The following is an 18,612-nucleotide window of genomic DNA, read 5'->3' as shown; positions in this document are numbered from 1 at the left end:
GTTGAAGAGTGCTGGGAAGGGGTGTATGTGTATCAGCCATTATGTGTTTCGAGTAGGCTGGAAGCGAAAGGTTTTGTAGGTGTTGCAACGGGGTGGTGTAAAGCACCATTGCATACTATAGAATTATGCAGAAAAGCGAAACTTCTCATCTCTCATGATCCATATTCTATTGGGTATCAAGTGACTATTCCCTTTTCATGTCCAGTAAACTAAATCAGCGCCATGCCTAGCACCAAGATCATATCTACAAATCCACTAGTTGCCCTTGTTACCCCTCTTGCCTCCTCTCTTCTTCCTCTCCACATGGCCCAACAACGTCTTCTTAACATCTCCCAAACTCCTCTTGTTCTTAATCTTGGCCTTGCCGAGTGTCATCAAGAAGTTCTTCTTCCTTGCCTTCTCCTGATTCGTCGTGCTCTTGCCCTCGGCCGCCTTTTGCTCCTTCTTCTTCTTGGCATGCGAACTGTGGTTTGTCTCACGGTCTGCGCGTGCAAGAGCAATCTTCTCTTCTTTGGTGTTCTTCTTGCCGATCTTGGCGGCAAGCTCGATGGTATCGGCCGTGATGGCTTCATCGGCGTGGCGCGCGGCGAGGAGTTGGGCGCGTTTGGAGGAGGCGAGGGAGGACGTTATTGTTGAGGAGGCACGGAGGGCTTGGAGTTGTTTAAGATCGGCTGGGGTTAGGATAGTAGTGGTGAGGAGTTTAGAGATTGGTTTGCTCTCTGGTTCGGCGCTCTTGGAGGGTTCTTTGCTGTCTGGTCCTGGTGTTGGTGTCGTGGTATCGAGCTTGGCCTTCTTCGCCGGCCTGTCTTTCTTTTCCTTTTCGTCTTCAGAGTCGCTGATTTGGATATCCTCGCCATCGCTCTCGACATTAATCCAGCCGCCTGAATCGTCGCTATCACCGTCACTTTCCACCTCCCACTTTTTCCAGTCGTCTTCGTCATCAAGCTCAACGTCGCCATTGTCCGCATCAGGATCCAGACCAGCAGCTTCGAGCTTTTTCCTGCGCTCCTCTTCTTTCCACTTCTCGAGTAGCTCAATACCCTCAATCTCTCCAATAGCTTCTTCGCCGTAGCGGCGTTCTTTGATAGTGCCAGCCCGGATACCCATTGTTGCGTCCTTGCCACGATCGCGTTTCTTGAGGAGGTCGGCGCCAACTTCACGGTAGAGTGAGAGCAGGCCTTTGGCAGCCATCATCGTGCCCTTGTCCTTGGATTTACGGTACTATCTTGTGTCAGTATACATCATGATACCAGAATGAGGTGTCTGAGAGGATGTAGCAGAAACAAGGGGTATCAGAGTTGCGACAAGCGCTTGGGTTTGTATTCAGATAGCGGGGTCTTAAGCCGCCTCATTAACACGGACCAAATGTTCTCATCATGAACGACGTGGAGTGCGACGCGATGCAGTCGGAGGATAAAAAATGTGAGTTGACTTACCATAACCAAGTCCTGGAGCAAGGTGTCCGTCATGGCTAATGGTTGACGTGCGCAAACCTCGCGAATGGCATTCAAACCTGCTGCCGCGACCTCAGAGGCTGATGCTTCTGAGACGAACTCGTTCGCGATTTTCTGCACAAGCGGTTCGAGTACATCTGGCGGTACATACGTATGTGTCGCTTGGGCTAAACATGCCAGGTAACTTGTGACAGACGCTTGCCGAGGAGTGAGATGCTTCAAGAAGTACGAGTATAGCGGGAGGACCGTGAGCTGATGTAATCCGACAAGTCGAGTCACAAGCTGCAGTACCAGTAGCTTCGTTTCGAGGGCAAGCTTGTTCTTGGAATTCTGGACGTGCTTCGAGAAGAGCGTTTCGGCGAAGCCTTGAGGATCGTGGAGGAGGTGCAGCGCACTAAAGTTGAGAGGATGCGGTGCATTCTTCTTCTTTTGCTTCTTCTTCAGAGTGGCAGCTGCAGTCTTCAGTTCGCGGGCCTTCTTCTTGCTCTTCTTGTTGATGCCGGCTGAATGCTTCAGCTTGGCTATGTCGACATCGTTGTCATCGTCGCTGCTCTCCTCTGCAGCGGCTTCTCGTTCCTCGTCGCCACCAAGGAAGAACTTGGTGCCGCCGAAAACAGTCTTTTCGTTATCGCTCAGAGCGGCCAAGCGCATGACCTCGACAGCGCGCGCATCGGTCCATATCTGACGCTTCCAAAGTTCTCTTGTGATCTTGACGGCCCATATACCCTTGGGCGAGGAGGAGTCTGATTCTAGGAGGCTTCGACTAGTTAGTCGGTGATCATGCTACGTTCGTGGAGAATTGCATACTTGTAGAGCGCTGTCTGCATGGACTTGTTGAGCTTATGGTTTACAGTCTTTGCGTTGGACGACCGTAGGTCTGAGATGATCTTTGTGTAGAGTAGTTGTCGCAGACTCTTGCTGTTGGTCGTCACAAGAATGGGAAACAGCGTGTTGAGGAGCGTGACCGAGTCAATGACTTCTTTCCGCTTGAGCAGGCAGTATGCCCCGACAACCTTGTCCCTCAAGTCGTACTCCAGCACCTCGTGGTGGGTGAGCAGCAGCTCTAGATCGCGGGGAAACTCTGATGCGATGTCGGGGTAGAGGTCTGAGGTATGCGAGACGAATTCAATGAGGTCCTTGAGCGCGACCAGGCCGCTGTCTGAGGTGCTTGGGTCGGCCAGGAAGAGGTCGAGGAGGGTGCGGTACTGCTGCCATTGCTGCTCAAAGTCGTCCCTGTACGACTGAGGGTCTCGTTTCAGCTTGAAGCGGAGTGCTGCATGATCAGACTCGAGCTTCTCGAGGGCACCGACTTTGCGCTTCATTGTGTGGATTTGTATTTGGGGGGCCGAGGAAGTTGTCGTGGCAGCCGTCGAGTATGCGCCTGGTAGACTTTGCGACATGAAATTTTAGTGGGGCCCGTTCCATCGATTGGTCAGGGCGGACCGACACTGGGCCGAGAAGCTCTGGCCTCTTTGCGCGTAAATCTTTCATCCTCCACAGCTTGCGCCAGCCACTTTTCAGTCGCGCTGCCCTACAACGGCGCGCATCACATCCAACAAGCTCATACACCACTCTTGATTGATTGATTGATTGAGTGTGATCCATCTTTCACATCTACCCGCGTACCTTCAGATATCGACGCGACAGTAGTTCCTGGGCCAGCGCCCGCCGTTGCCCACCATGACGAGCTTCTCTTCCATGTCCCTGTACGCCTTGACGGTGAAGCAGCCGACAGCGACACAGGAGGCCATTTCCGGTGACTTCCTCGGAAACGGCAAGCAGCAGATCCTCACAGCGAGCGGCTCACGGCTGGCTATTCTCGAGGTCTCGCGGCGACAGAAGGGCTTTCAAGAGCTGTACTCGCAGGATGTGTTTGGCATCATCCGTCGTATAGCCAAGTTCAGGATCGCTGGCGGCACCAAAGGTATGTTCATCCGTCTTCCCCGCTACAAGCAGTATAGTGATTTTCAAAGCACACGACACCCTCGAGCTCCCCGCTCCCTGAGCCCACGGTGGACTGGACTGCAAACACTAAGAACCTCTACTGACTCCGTCAGACCATATTGTCATAACCACCGACTCAGGACGGTTAGTCACATATGAGTACATGCCAGACGAACACACCTTCAAGACTATTCACTTCGAGACGTTCGGCAAGTCTGGAATACGACGCGTAGTGCCGGGCGAGTATCTAGCAGCCGACCCGAAAGGGCGCGCTATCATGATCGCCTCGACGGAGAAGAACAAGCTTGTCTACATCCTCACCCGAAGTGGCCAGACGGACATCGCCATTTCCTCGCCGCTCGAAGCACACAAGCCGCAGACGCTGGTCTACTGCCTCATTGGGCTTGATGTCGGATATGACAATCCCATGTTCGCTACATTGGAGGTGGACTACTCCAACTCCGAGACTGACCCTACTGGTGAAGCCTATGACGAGATCAAGAAGGAGCTGGTATACTACGAGCTTGACCTTGGCCTCAACCACATCGTCCGGAAGTGGTCGGAGCCAGTCGATCGTACTGCCAATACCCTTTTCCGGGTACCCGGAGGACCAAACGCTCCGAGCGGTGTTTTATGCTGCGGAGAGGACAGCATTACATACCGACGCATCTTCAACAACAAGTCAAGCGTGCATCGACTGGCCATTCCACGCCGCGAGGGGGCTACTGAAGACCCGAATCGCAAGCGCATGATCGTCGCTGGTACCCTGTACTCTCTCAAAGGCGGTGATTTCTTCTACCTCCTACAAACAGAAGACGGCGATGTCTTCAAGCTTACCGTAGAGGCCACCAACAATACAGTCGACAAGATCAAGATCAAATACTTTGATACCATCCCTGTCGCGACGAGCATTTGCATTCTGAGGGCAGGTTTCGTGTACGCCGCCTGCGAATCTGGAGACCGGATCTTGTACGAACTGGAGTCTTTGGGAGACGAGACGGAAGATCCTGTTTTCGAGAGCGACCAGTTCCCTGTCGACCCTGAGACCTCTTTCGCGCCTCCTTTCTTCAAGCCTCGTGCGCTTGTCAACCTCACTGCAGTTGAGACGATGCCCAGTCTCAATCCGATCATGGGTATGGAAGTTGCCAACCCTGCGTTGGAGGATGCGCCACAAATTTACACCATCAACGGTACCGGTGGTCGGAGTTCGTTCCGCACTACCAGGAATGCGCTGGAGGTTCTGGATCTTATCGAGTCGCCGTTGCCGCAGAATGCTTCCGACGTCTGGACCACGAAGTTAACCAGTGAAGACGAAACTGATACCCTTATTGTCATGTGCCTTCACAGCAGAACGCTCGTTCTCAAGATTGGTGACGATGTCGAGGAAGCCGCAAATACAGGCTTCCTTCCAGACACCAATACGCTTGGCGTACAACAGTTCGGCGAGGACTGCATCATCCAGATCCACCCCAAGGGTATCCGTCATATCCAGGGCATTCAGTTTCCCAATGACGATGCAAGTGCGACACACGCTAGCTTGACTGACTGGCAACCTCCAGCGCATCGCACTATTGTAGCTTGTGCGACTAACAACCGCCAAGTTGCTATAGCGCTAAGCTCCGGTCAGACCCTCTACTTTGAATGCGACTCAGATGGATCGCTTGCCATGGCCGAGGAGGAGATTGCTTTAGACAGCACCATCAACTGCCTTGCAATGCCTGATGTACCTGAGGGTAGCGTGCGAGCTTTCTTCTTGGCTGTCGGGTGTAGCGATCAGACTGTCAGAATCTTCAACTTGAGCCCTGACATGGAAGGAAACATTCTGCGAAGTATCTCTGTTCAAGCTCTCACATCACCGCCCAGTGACTTGACCATTAACCTCATGACGGACAAGTCTCCTCGCGGTTACAGCCAGTTCTTGCACATCGGTCTACGAAGTGGTGTATACATCAGATCGGTACTAGATGAGATGACTGGCGACATTGGTGATACTCGGAGACGCTTCCTTGGACCAGAGCCTATCAAGTTTGCGAAGGTGACTGTTGCCGGCGAACCTGCTATCATTGCAATGACCTCAAGGCCATGGCTGGGCTACACACATCCTCGTACCGGAGTGTTGCAGTTGACACCGCTAAACTACATTCCATTCAAGTCCGCGTGGAATTTTGATGGTTCCCAATTCAAGGGAATCATCTGCGTCAGCGGCAACGAGTTACGGTAAGCACCTCTCTTCTCTTTCTCTCAACTGCAATGATGAAACTCTGTACTCCCTAAACACGATGAGGGCAATAACAAATTTCCAATTGTTCCTACTGAAAGCAGTTATCGACTCGGCTTTATTACATACACAACACACAAGACCAGTTGCTGACCACGACAGAATCTTCACCTTCAACGACCTGACGGACAATACGACTTACGAGAACATACCACTCAGGTACACCCCAAGGAAGATGGTCGGATGGCACGACCAGGGTGTGTTCTATGTAATCGAGAGCGACAACAACACCATAAGCGCCGAAAGACGCCAACAGCTCATCGCACACGCTGGTGTCAAGAAGGAGGACGACGGCACCAACGGCTCGATGGAAGTCGAGAACACTAACGGCACCAACGATAGCGACGAGCTTCCAGCAGTTGACTTTGGTTATCCAAGAGCTCAGGGCAGCTGGGCCTCTTGTATCCAAGTAGTCGATCCTGTGACCGAAAAGACCATCACCCACACAGTAGAGCTCAATGGCAACCAGTCACTTGTCAGCGCTGCCTTGGTGTTCTTCGAGAGCCGTGGTGACGAAGCATTCTTGGTTGTTGGTGCTGCCAAAGACTTGAGCTTCACTCCCTTCAAGTACACATCTGCTTCTATACAGGTGTACAAGATCAACCCCACTGGTCGCGAGCTGGAGTTCTTCCACGAGACTGAGGTCAGCGATCCGCCTCTGGCGCTGCTTGCATTCAAGGGAAAGCTTATCGCTGGTGTCGGTCGTCATTTGTGCCTCTACGATTGTGGTATGAAGTCTGTCCTGCGCAAAGCTCAGGCACCGAACTGTGTACCAACACGAATCACCGATCTCAAGACGCAAGGCAGCCGACTGGTTGTTTCCGATCAGGCGCAGTCAGTGACGTATGTCGTACACAAAGATCAGGTTCACCCTAACCGCCTGATTCCTTTTGTCGATGACACCGTTGCCCGCCACACCTCCGCGTCAGAGATGTTGGACTATGACACCACAGTTGGTGGTGACAAGTTCGGCAACATCTGGCTTGTGCGCTGTCCACAGAAGGTCTCCGAGTCGTCTGACGAGTCGCCTGATGGTTCCGATCTCCTAGTAGATAAGGGCTACTTGGGTGGTACACCGAATCGCCTCGACCTCATTGCACACTACTTTACGAACGACATTCCTGTTTCTATACAGAAGACCGTTTTGCTATCAGGTGGTGAACGCATCATCTTCTGGGCTGGCCTCCAGGGTACTCTTGGTGCGCTTATCCCCTTCAATTCTCGCCGACAGCACAAGATGTTCCAGCAGCTGGAGCTACAACTTCGGTCAGACGATAAGCCACTTTCGGGTCGCGATCATCTCGCCTTCCGCAGCTACTTCGCGCCAGTCAAGAGCGTAATCGATGGCGATCTCATCGAGCGCTTCTTGGTACTATCGCGCGACAAACGAGAAAGTATCGCTGGCCAGATGACGGGTGCGGAATGGACACCCAGTATGATTGATGAGGCGATTTGGAACATGAGGGGCCTTTATGCTTTCTAGATGAAGCATGCTCTCTACACAGTATGGCGTTTGGATATTTCGGGCCTTGAAGAGCTCTTGGCGCTCTTGTGCTGCGCTTCCAGCGTGTTTGATGAATAAGTAGCAGTAACTTGTATTTGTAAACAGGAATATGGGTCGCAATAGACTCGAATGATACCCGAGAATCGTCTCCAACTATCCTCGAGCATGGTGGTTCGTAAGTGCTTGGCCCCATTATCAAGACCTGGCTTGCGATGTTCCGTACCTTGCATCCGTTACCTGATAGCACCTGCACTTCCACAAACAGCAATAACAACCGCGGCACCGGCCGAACTCTGCGTCATCACATCGGCATACGAGAGTTAAACCTCGCCAATACATTACGGAGAAACTATCTCCATGCAGATCTACAAGTTTGCGGGGAAGAAGTGGGGCAAGTCATATCGATCCTGGTTCGGAGAGTCGCCGGCGGGTAGATTTGCGAGTTTGAATACGAGTTGACCTGCTCTTCTCAGAAATAACCCGAAGGAGAGAACGGCCAAGGAACGGCTAACGATATGCACGACCCATGTTGCAACGAAAAGCCAGGGGACAAGGAGATTAGCATTCAGTTCAGGACCGGGAGGCTAGTAGAGCTAGTGCAAGAGACTATGTAAAGGACGACATCGCACATGCTCAGGTACTACCAGGTTTGGAAATACCTATTCCAGGTTACTCGGCCCATCATGAAGTTGTATAGCTCGCTCGCTCTCGCCCCTCTGATTTACCAAAGCTATGCGCTCGATGTCGAAGCTATAACCAACAAGTACTACGGCAATGATGCAGCATGGTACCGCGATCGGATCCCTCTTTTCGAATCTAGTGATCCAGATATCACAGATGTCTTTTACTACCGGTGGTCCATTTTCCGCGCACATCAACGCGACCTAGGCGCCAATGGGTACATTTCGACGGAATTCCTTGACGATGTCGGGTGGCAGACGATGCCTTGGGCGAGTCTGAACGATGCGACTGGCTTCCATCTGCTAGAGGGGCGGTGGTGTCGCGATCGACGGTTTAAAGAAGATTACGCGACATTCATGTATAGCAGCAACAGCAACAGTCGGCAGTTTTCTGAGAGCATGGCTGCGGCAGTTTGGCAAGGCTATCTTGTTGATGGTGTGGTCGAGGATGTGGTCAAGAGGCTCGACGATATGACGAGAGTGTATGAGGCGTGGGATGATTCCTTCGATGACGACAAAGGCCTGTATTACGTTGAGCCCATCCGGGATGCGACGGAGTATACAATCTCCAGTATCGATGCCTCGGGTGGCTATGATGGCTTCTTCGGCGGCCACTCATTCCGCCCCAGCATCAACAGCTACCAGTACGCCAACGCCCTCGCAATCGCCAACATGGCATCTTTGAAAGGCGGTTTGGAAAGCACCGTCGACACCTACAATTCCCGCGCTGCTGCTCTCAAGTCGCGCGTACAAGACGCTCTCTGGAACTCAACTTTTGCCCACTTCATCGACCGCTACCAAGTTAACAACACAAACGTCACATATTGGGATCCCATCCGCGGCCGCGAACTGGTCGGCATGGTCCCTTGGACCCACAACCTCCCTGACGATACCGCAACCTACGCACAAGCTTGGTCGCACATCCTCAACAGTAGCGAGTTGGCCGGTGAGCATGGTCTGCGTACTGTAGAGCCTTCTTTCGAGTACTACATGCGACAGTACCGTTACGAAGGCCCGAATCCGGAATGTCAGTGGAATGGCCCTGTTTGGCCTTTTCAGATGACGCAGGTGCTATCTGGCCTCGCGAATTTTCTGGACCACTATGCTGAGGGGAAGAAGACGGATGTTGTCAACAACGACGACTATACAAACTTGCTGAGACAATATGCTCAATTGCATCGGAATCCTGATACTGGCATTCTGGATCTGGAAGAAGACTACTACCCCGACACGGGACTACCGATTGTAGGACTCAAGCGGAGTCATCATTACTTCCACTCTGGATTCAACGACCTCGTGCTATCAGGTCTTGTCGGAATCCGTCCCTCAGCCAACGACACGCTGGAAGTCTCTCCCCTGGCCTCATCCGCGCAGATGAAATACTTCCGCGCTGAACGCATCATCTACCACGGTCACGAAATCGCCGTCCAATGGGACGCCGACGGCTCGCACTACAACACTGCCGGTCTGCAGATCGAAGTCGATGGCCAGGTCGTCGCTTCGTCCCCAACACTCTCCCGCCTTTTAGTCGACGTGGAGCGAAAAGCTCCACCGGCTATTACCCGCCGCATCGCACAGTCCATCCAACTCAGTGCTACAACGGCGTACCCGCGCGGCACAACATCCGTCGCCAATACTACGCAAGCGGCTACGTATCCCGCCATCGACGGCCGGATCTGGTTCTACCCCGAGGAAGATGCCAAGAACGGGTGGGATACACCGGTCGGAAATGGAACTGCAGTGTGGTTCCAGATTGATTTTGGCAAAACGGTTACCACAAGTGCGGCGGAGCTTGCGTTCTTTGTGAACGAGGAGCAAGGGTTTGCGGAGCCGACAGAGTATAAGATCCAGGTACCTGGGAGCGGGAACAGTGGTGAGTGGAGTGATGTGCAGGACGCGACTTATGGCGAGGTTGTCGCGAATGGTATTACGAGTGTAGAGTGGAAAGAGGTTGAAGGGCAGCAAGTAAGAGTGATTTTTACGCCAAAAGTGGGCAGCAAGGTTAGAATTGCGGAGTTCAAGGTGTACTGAATAGGACCATCTTGATGCAGGCAACTGCTAGGTCTAGATGGTGTCTAAATAACACTATTTGCAATACATTAGGGATGCGTATATGTTGAATTAGAGATCCTTAATGACGAGTGTGTTTCATGAACAAGGGGTATGTACTATTAACGCCAACGAGGAGACGACGCATCAACGTGTCTATGCATTCAACTCCTCCCCGGACCCAGTCCACCAGCCCACCAACCAGAGTCAACCCAATATCTATTCTCCGCACTCGCCGTCTCCACCGACTTTACAAGCTTCCTCCGATCGACGTGTAAATCTGCATGCCCGTTCGTCAATTCACCCGGCGTACGCCTTCCGCTCTTCTCTTTCCGCGGACTGGCCTGCATGTCTTCGGCAGCAATCTCGGTATCAGAGGTAGACACTGGTGATGCAGATCGAGGAGTTGACGAGGTAGGCGAGGGAGTACTGTCAGGTGAGTAGATAGTCGGTATGGTACCCAGGATCCGGCCAGCAGCGAAGACGCAACCACCGATTGCATGTCTGATGAGAGAATCACCGGTAAGACTGCCGATTATGAAGACGTCTCTAGCTACTTCGAGGGACGTAGCTTCGGCTTTGGCGCGGAATGTTCGGCCTGAGATCAAATGCGCGGAAGGTGAGTCGGGACTCATTTGGTCGGGCAAAGTGAGAATCTCAGCGCATAATTCTGGGGACAGAAAATCCAAGGTTCCGCGTCGGCCGACAACATAGGCCAGGCCGCCTACTTCACGAGTGATGATTTCTCCTGACGGTAATTGTAGTACTACGGTGGCTACGCTTCCAGACACAGATGCGCTGACGACCTCGGTATTGGGCAGGCCTTCATAGAGTGTCCAGTCGCGTTGTTGAAACGGGTTCGACTTACGCCGTACAGAAGGAGATTTTGCATTCTTCCTCTTGGATGAAATTGCTGCAAGCTTCATTTGGCGGTAGACGGTCGCATACTCTGGATATGCGGTGTGGTGACAGCCTCGTAATGGGGAAGGCCTCTTTTCGGGAGCCCATTGGAAGACGTGTAGGATCCTACGAGTCGGCGGCGCAGATATAATGACATCAGCCGCGGAGAATCCGGATCCAATGACGAGTAGTGGCGCTTCTTGTGAATCCATCTGTGCAACGGGCGCAAGGTGGAGTGGGGGCGGGATGCTGACTGTAAAGATGCCGGAAGCAAGTACGAGATGCTTGCACCAGATCCCAAGGCTCCCAATGGAGAAGCCGCGCACCGTTCGCTGCACACGCTCGACCTTCAGCCCCGTGTATATGCTATCGGCTATGCCCACCGCCCCCGGATATGTCCGTAGGTAGTCGGCAACCTCGACCCTCGAAGGCCGTACGAACTCGGCTTCGTCTTCCCTTCCGCTCCTAGCCAAGTGGTCTGCGTACGAGTAGCCAGGGAGGCTCAACTGTTCCGCATAGCTCAACGTGCCAATGTCTGCGCTCGCGGAGACGGGGTTCTCTGCCCACTGTCCGCCTGCGTGGGCTGTTTCCCCGATCGCAACATGCGGAATAGCCTTCTCCGGCTCGTACCGCCATTCGATACAGGACTTGGGGTTCAGCTCGGTATCGGCATTGGGTCGGACGAGTGTGTCGAGCAGTGTGTTCACGGGCAGCGCTTGGGTCGAGTAACGGAGGGAGGACAGGAAATGCGCGTAGAGATGGGGCGTTAGGTGAAGCAGATTAGGCGATTTCTGCAGCTTGGCGTCGAGGATCGCGTCATGATGGCCGCCGACGTAGTATGGAACATGGCCGTGTAGGATGTAGGACAGGATGAGCGCGGATGGCCCATTGCCTAGAATTTGTAATCAGCGTCGTGCCTGTGCACGCATGTTGTTCCCACGACGTACCAATGATCACCGTGTCGACGCATTTGGGAAGCGGGCGAGCCATGGACTTTTGCAGCAGAGTGCCATGAGGAAGTCAAAGTCAGTATGGACGGAAGGAAAGGGCGGAACGGGACCGGTCAATAGTCCATGTCTTCAACATGACGGCCTCTTTGAAATCTTCGGCGCTAGAAGCGGTCCGCCGAGGTGTGGGGGTGTCGGGTCTCGCCTTCCACATTCGAGGGGTTGGTTGCGAAGATGGTCGGCTCATCGCTGACCAAGATCATCGACGAGCCGTGGAATGTTGACGATTCAGGCATGCTGTAGATTGCGTGATTGCTGCAGACGAGAGACGCGTGAGATGCACGAGGTCATGGCATGTCCGCGGGGGGGGGGGCTGCATGAGGTCACAGCCTTGCGCTCAAGTGCGGGGCAAGACCAGGTAGAAGAGCATTAAACTATACATTCCACTGAAAAGTCAACACCATGGTATCTCTTCTTGCCTATTGCGCTCCAAGCCACCCTGTAAATTCCAAGTTTTCATACTCTGCGCAACGAAAAGGACTATTCTGTGATTTCAAAGCATCAAGATTACCCGTCGGGTTCAGAGAGTGAAATCGGTCCTGTTAAACGTTACCCCACATCATCATGTCCGTGTCTGGACCGCGTGGCGGTCCTCCATCGTAACAGTCGCTAGTATCTGTACGTGACAGTATTACGTTCAGCGACAGGCGAAACGTCGTGGGCCTGTTGCTGAGGCACGTTGTGGTCAGGCGTCCGCGGGCGTTGAATACGCGGTCGCATGTGTTCGTCTTCTTCCTGAATCGGTGGTTGCGCGCCGTGCATGGTCAAGTTGTTTGCAGAGCTCTCTTGTCGACCCAGATACGATGGAGTTGATTGAAAGCCGGGGTGGTAAGGTTCCGGTGAGCCAGCATAATCGTTGGTCGACGACGAGTTCTGGTGCGCTGGAGGTGTGTATGCAGTCGTGTAGTGATCAGCGAACGGGTTCTCTTCCTGTGCGCTCGGCTGTGTACGAGTCGGTGCGGTCTGCAGCGACGGGGGAGGATTGTTTTCGTCGCTTCCGTAGTTGGTAGATGTTGTGCCAGCCGGTTGGCTGGACTGCGTTGCCCCAAAGTTCATAGCGGGTATCGAAGGCGCATCGCTGTGTGTAGGCACACCAGCTGGACTAGTATTACCACTCTGCGGCGGCAGCGGCGGCGGCATAGCACTTCCATTCTGCACCGGTGGAGATGGCGAGGCACCCATGAGCCGACGGGCCTGGAGGATAGCGCGCTGGTGCTTGGAGGCAGCGAGAGAGAGCTGCTCGTTGGTTTCGATCAGCGTGAGCATAGTATCGTCGTCGGGTGCCGGGTTGTCGCATGCGATGTAGCCGTGTATGCTGCGCTGGGCGGCCGTGCAGCGCTCAGAGAACTCCTTGACCAGCTCGTTGCCGAGTAGTTCATTTGCCGGCGTGGACTGCACGAGCTGCAAGAGAAGCTTGGCCGATGTGCGCGCTTCCTCGATGCGACCTGCCAGCTCTGCGGGTGGCGGCAATGTCTTGGACGACGACCTGTGCCCTGAACTGAAGCCGCCCTGTATGTTCTGCGACGCTGACCAGCCTGGCGCGTTGAGCTTTCGGGGACCGAACTGCTTTGCGGCAACTGCCATGAGACCCTTCTCTTTCCTGTACATGGTGAACAGCGTGTTGAGGTTGGTGTCATAACCCTTTTCTCGCTCCATGGAATCCAGCGTCTCCTTGACAATCTGCGCTACACTTGGGTCTTGACCATTGCGGAGCAGGTACTTGACGGTATCGGCGAACTGCTTGTCGATGTTCTTGGTAAACGAAGGGCCCGGATTGTCGGCCAGGATTCTGACAAGCATGATGGCATTGTACTGGACATGAGGGCGGGCAAAGTTTTCCTTTGAGAGGAAGATGCGGATCTGTCTGGCGGCGGCTGATGCAGCGCTGGGGCTTGCGACGGCGGACTCGACAATGGTAGGCAGGTGGAGGACTTCTTCGCCCTGGAGACGTCAGCAGGGCGCCATGATTGTGTGGACAAGTGCCCATACCGAGTTTGCAGCCCCCGACTCGCAGAAGAGCACCTACTCGCGATTAGCTGGTGCGAAGATGCGACGAGGCGGTAGGACCTACCACTCCCTTGGTGACATTGGCCTCGGGCGTGTCGGCATTCGTATCGATGTTGACATCCTGGGCTGCATGCGCTGGCCGCGTTAGAGTGTGCCAGGCTCGGGTGCGTCGTGGGCCTCACAAGATCGTTTGCGCATCAAGCTGCCCAAGTTGAGGCGCTTCTTGAGCTCCATGTCTGCTACCCTACGATTACTACTACGGGCGGAGCGGTTCCGCAACGTTAAACGGTCGCCGGAGCGTTGGACGTGATTGCGCAAAAAGCAAAGCGCAGAACCGCAACGGCGCACGAGTTGGCTCCGAATCTGTGAGTCTTGGTGGAAAGGAGGAAGATGGGCGGGACTGTGGTATAGATTGAGGCCTCCAGCGCTCCTTCCTCGCTCCGACAGTTACCTAGGTAGGGCTGCGCCTCTTGTTGCCAAGCCACGACAGCTTCGCGAACACACGCACACGCAATGTAAACCACCGCGTACAACGTATGGCGACGCGGCCTCGACCGCTCTGCTGCACCACCATCTCACTCCCCACACGGCGCCATCTACGCGTCCTGGATGGCGGAGGCTGTGCCAAGAGATGCCATCGGCCATTTGCTGCAGACCCACGGCCCGGTAGTCTGCTTTTTTATCGGACCCTTTCCGTGCATCCACACGCAGTCCACTGCTGCTGGACACCAGTCGCCTCATGAGCACCCCAGAACACGTCAAGGCAGGAGCACATGACCGGGTACCTGCTTACGTTGCGGCCGCGTGATACCATGCTTCCTCTCTTCGACCCGTGGCGGCAACATGCAGACGGCGGTCGAGTACACAATCACAAAAGCCAGCCTGGCAGTTGTCGTCTTCTCTGTCTTCTTCTTTGTCGCTGAGAGGTACGACGGTCGCATGGCCTGAGCACAGTACCCATCTATCCGTGCCAACGCTATGCTGCAAGACACGTCAAACGTCACGACCCAGCCCAATGCTTCAGTAGTGCCCCGTCTTCCATCTCAGCATCTCCAAAATCTGGCACAGCCAAGTGAAGGCTTTTGTCAACAGACGGAGTCAGCGACATGTTGTTTAGGTTCGAGGAAATCAACCTGTCACGGGCACCTACAGATATCACAGTCTTACACTGTGGTGGTAGCTTGGCTGTGGTTGCGTGCGTCACTTTGCTCGCATCGGCACCAGCGAGCTGCCATTTGCTGCCAGCAGCTGTGACTATGCCCCCCAAAACCTGCTAGTGTTGGAGACTGCGAGTGTCGCCTCTGAGCTGTGCCTACCCATTCGAGGGGATACAGCGACAAGGATCAAGGATCCACGCTTCCTCGGCAAGCGATCATTCCTACACGACGCCGCCGCTACGGCTTGGCTAGACGTCATTCTTCATGCGCACTTGGTCGATTCATGAGACAACTCGACAGCCACTCACCTTGCCTTGGTCAAGTGCCAGGCACAAAGTATATGACCTCGAACCATGGCCCTCGCCTCCCACCGTCCCGTGCAATACACCCACCTCCTGACCTCACCACCTCCATAGGCACCCGCGCCTTTGTTCGACATCACCTACAAAATGGCGCCTGAATCCGCTTCCGCCCTGGCTGGCCAGGCTCGCATGCGTGTCGAAGAAACTGAACAAGAGCATATTACCAGAGAGAACTCGGGTTTTGCCACATTCGAAGCAGATATGCCTAAACTCGCCAACCGATTCAGCTTTTCCCTCAGGGATAACCTTTCCTCCTACCTTGGTCGCAAGAACCCCTTCTTCACCAACGTAAACCCGGATACCGACTATGTATGGATTCTGGATACGACTGCAAACCAGAACCGCCTAGGGAGGTGGAAGGCGGAACTCGTTGCTGCCTACTTTGTTAAGAATAGTGGCAAGGATCTCTCCCAGCTCGTCGCATGGGTCAGCGAGAAGGTTGGCCTGGCAGACGACGAACAGGCTAGAGCAACAGTTGCCCAGAGGCTCCAGCCCTTTGCCGACGCAATCCTCCCAGCGCACGCTGTGGAGATTGACCTGAATGGTCTCAAAACTAGACTGGGACCCAGTGGCCGCGACGGTATCAGCTCAGACGAGTTGGCCATTCCCGGAGCCGACTACAAGGACGGTCAGATCAACAAGTTCCAGGCTGTCAATGCTGAGGCGACATCATTCAACATTACCTTCGCGAAACCCAAGGGCTGGGCCGTCCTTTCCGATGTCGACGACACAATCAAGAAGACTCTGACATCGTCACCTGTCGGTATCCTGACCACCACCTTCGCCGAAGAGCCAGAGCCGATCAGGGGCATGCCAGAGTTGTACAGGCACATCGTGCAAAAGCTCGACAACCCGCCCTTCTGGTACCTCTCCGCGTCTCCATACAACCTTTATCCGTTTTTGCGCAACTTCCGCGAGCAATACTACCCCAACGGTACCCTCATCTTACGCGATGCTAGCTGGATGAACTTGGCTGGCTTCCTCGCAAACTTGACGCAAGGTACTCAAGCTTACAAGGTTGATCGGATTGAGAAAGTTCACGGCTGGTTTCCTAAGCGGAAGTTCATCCTTATCGGCGACTCGACCCAAACAGACCCTGAATCGTATGGCGAAGCCTACCGCAAATTTGGCAAGAACTGGATCGGTGCCATCTATATCCGTAAGGTGACGGGCGTTGCGGAAATGGATGAGGGCAAAAAGAACTGCCCGGAACGATTCGAGAAGGCCTTCAAGGGTGTTCCTAAGGAGGTCTGGTATGTCTTCGAAGAAGCGCAGGAACTGTACGCGAAGATTGATGCTCTGCCTAATGTCGAGTAAGAGGTGGATTCATTCAGTATATGGACAGCGACTTTCAGTTTGAAGGATGATCGAGGGTCTTCTAGCTTCTTTCGTTTTACATGCTCCCTGACCGGCGGACTATTACGACGCATACAGGGACATACTCGGGAGTATGGAGTACGGAGTACTGTTTTACTTTTACTTTTCTCCGTAGTCAACAACGCGATACCCAATATTCCCCCAACCTCCTTTCTCTTGTCATTTTGTCTTGCTGTCACTGTCTGTAACATGTGCTAGTACGAGCATAGTATCGTATGACCGGTGAATTGGTTATTCTTCCCATTGCTCCCTTTCGTTTGCATTGAAATGCGGCGTGTGTGGCAAGATTCACATCCTCGCATCACTAACAAATATGAGCAACATATCACGACAACTGCATTATACCCCACAAAGCTATTCAGTCACGCATAATCCCAATGCCGGAAATTAGAAGCATACCTCCATCGCAGTTCCTACAGTCCATAGTAGCCATACTCCTGCCTGCTAATTGCCAGACATGGTAGCCGGTGAGGTACAAGAAAACGGATCGACATCTCTATACGTTCTTCTCGTTCTCGTTGTTGGTATATGTATCTACTTCTTCTTCTTAGGCACTGCTGCAGTCAGGCTCTGGTTCTATAAGGGCGCTCTTGGTCCCGCGCCAGAGAAGTTCCTCGTCGTCAGGATCGAGCACGAGAACGCTCAGCACCATATTCCAGTGGTCGACAACCACAGCGGGTCTGACACGCACAACAACACCGTTAGGCACCGGCGCATGACCGTATTCACGCATGCTTCATTATCGGCGCCACCCAAAGACACCGCCCGTACTACCGCGCTCGAACCCCATAGTTCCTCCCAAGCAACGACGATGGTGAACGTCCAAGATATCGACGAGGAAGATCTGTCTTCATTCAAGGACCCTCAAACCCGCGCCTATATAGCCGAGGAATGTCGCCTCTCCCGTATGCCAGCCTTCGACGCAGATGATTGCGGGAACGGCGACTACTTCCCCGACCTCCCCTACACAAACAAACCTATCGAATCTAATTCCGCTCGCTCCAACTGCCTTCACCCCTCACAACTAGGGCTAAATACAACGGACCGGGGCGACTGGCTCAGTATTAATGAACACTACATTGAGTACCACGCCGCGCGCACTCACATCCTGTCACGCAACCGCTCGTCTTGTATACACGTCACCCCTGACGGTGAATCCGCGTGTCGCGAGCTGCTGCAAGAAGTTGCTTCTTACCTGGTCGAACAGCATCCTAACAAGTTCAGATTCAAGACTAAACACCGCAGGAAGCACATTTTAAATGAGCTGACGAGAGAAGATTTCGAATTAGAAGGTGGATTGGAGGCACATCCGTTGGAGGTTGTGGCGAGACTGTGTAGGGAAGACTTTATGATCTGGGAGAGGAGCGAGAGTACCAGAATGTGGTATCTACAAGCCTGCACAACGCTCTTCCCATCTGGGTATGTCATAACGCCCTATATGGGGAAACCGGTCAATGTACTGGTTCATGGTGATGGAAACGGAAGACCGCCAATGTTGCCTTGGTCCGGTAAGACTCATATCTTTCCATCACCCACGCTAGGCTGACATTCTCAGGTCTGCCATCCATACTATCCCTCGACCTTCCTACACTATCTCACTACTCTCACACTGGCCCTCTATCCCTCAGCCAAACATTCATCCAAACCCGTCCTCCCCGATGCTCTCTAGCCTCCACCCTCCACATTACCCGACCCGTCGATTTCTTCGCTGGAAACATAGCAAACCTCCACCCTTCTGAACTACTCGTACGCACTGAGACGCAGATGTTTGCGCGCTTACCTAAATCGGGCGCTGTGGTAGTAACAACACGGACAAGCACCGAGACATTGAGCGACATGGTTGACAGAATGAATGGATGCGAGAAAGAAGCCTTTCTGAAGGCGGTAGAGGGA

General features: G+C 53.6%; 5 protein-coding genes across 5 annotated transcripts; 3 read left to right on the top strand and 2 right to left on the bottom strand.

Annotated features, from left to right (window-relative positions):
• Positions 1 to 255: 255 nt before the first annotated feature.
• On the bottom strand, positions 256 to 2,818 carry ACET3X_001371 (uncharacterized protein; the record flags this gene model as incomplete). The annotated part of the gene is made up of 3 exons (XM_069446655.1): positions 2,262 to 2,818; positions 1,437 to 2,211; positions 256 to 1,221 (listed from the first exon to the last, which is right to left on the bottom strand). The coding sequence occupies exons 1-3, from the start codon at positions 2,774 to 2,776 to the stop codon at positions 256 to 258; spliced, it is 2,256 nt and encodes a 751-aa protein (XP_069311613.1). The 5' UTR covers positions 2,777 to 2,818.
• Positions 2,819 to 3,134: 316 nt separating this feature from the next.
• Positions 3,135 to 7,159, top strand: ACET3X_001370 (uncharacterized protein; the record flags this gene model as incomplete). Its single annotated transcript, XM_069446653.1, has 3 exons — positions 3,135 to 3,378; positions 3,512 to 5,615; positions 5,779 to 7,159. The coding sequence occupies 3 exons, from the start codon at positions 3,135 to 3,137 to the stop codon at positions 7,157 to 7,159; spliced, it is 3,729 nt and encodes a 1,242-aa protein (XP_069311612.1).
• A 704-nt stretch (positions 7,160 to 7,863) lies between these two features.
• Positions 7,864 to 9,891, top strand: ACET3X_001369 (uncharacterized protein; the record flags this gene model as incomplete). The annotated part of the gene is made up of 1 exon (XM_069446652.1): positions 7,864 to 9,891. The coding sequence occupies one exon, from the start codon at positions 7,864 to 7,866 to the stop codon at positions 9,889 to 9,891; it is 2,028 nt and encodes a 675-aa protein (XP_069311611.1).
• A 182-nt stretch (positions 9,892 to 10,073) lies between these two features.
• ACET3X_001368 (uncharacterized protein) lies at positions 10,074 to 11,799 on the bottom strand (the record flags this gene model as incomplete). Its single annotated transcript, XM_069446651.1, has 2 exons — positions 10,074 to 11,701; positions 11,757 to 11,799. The coding sequence occupies 2 exons, from the start codon at positions 11,797 to 11,799 to the stop codon at positions 10,074 to 10,076; spliced, it is 1,671 nt and encodes a 556-aa protein (XP_069311610.1).
• A 3,558-nt stretch (positions 11,800 to 15,357) lies between these two features.
• On the top strand, positions 15,358 to 16,922 carry ACET3X_001367 (uncharacterized protein). The gene has a single exon (XM_069446650.1). It carries the CDS (start codon positions 15,430 to 15,432, stop codon positions 16,657 to 16,659), a length of 1,230 nt encoding a protein of 409 aa, XP_069311609.1. The 5' UTR covers positions 15,358 to 15,429; the 3' UTR covers positions 16,660 to 16,922.
• The last annotated feature ends 1,690 nt before the right edge of the window (positions 16,923 to 18,612 follow it).

Source organism: Alternaria dauci, chromosome 1, assembly GCF_042100115.1.
Source record: "Alternaria dauci strain A2016 chromosome 1, whole genome shotgun sequence".
Classification (NCBI taxonomy): domain Eukaryota; kingdom Fungi; phylum Ascomycota; class Dothideomycetes; order Pleosporales; family Pleosporaceae; genus Alternaria; species Alternaria dauci.
Note: the sequence above shows the minus strand (reverse complement) of the source record. Positions and strands in the feature narration are given on the sequence as shown.

Coding starts and splice junctions, on each gene's coding strand:
- ACET3X_001367 (XM_069446650.1), top strand. CDS start 15,430: ATGGCGCCTGAATCCGCTTCCGCCCTGGCTGGCCAGGCTCGCATGCGT.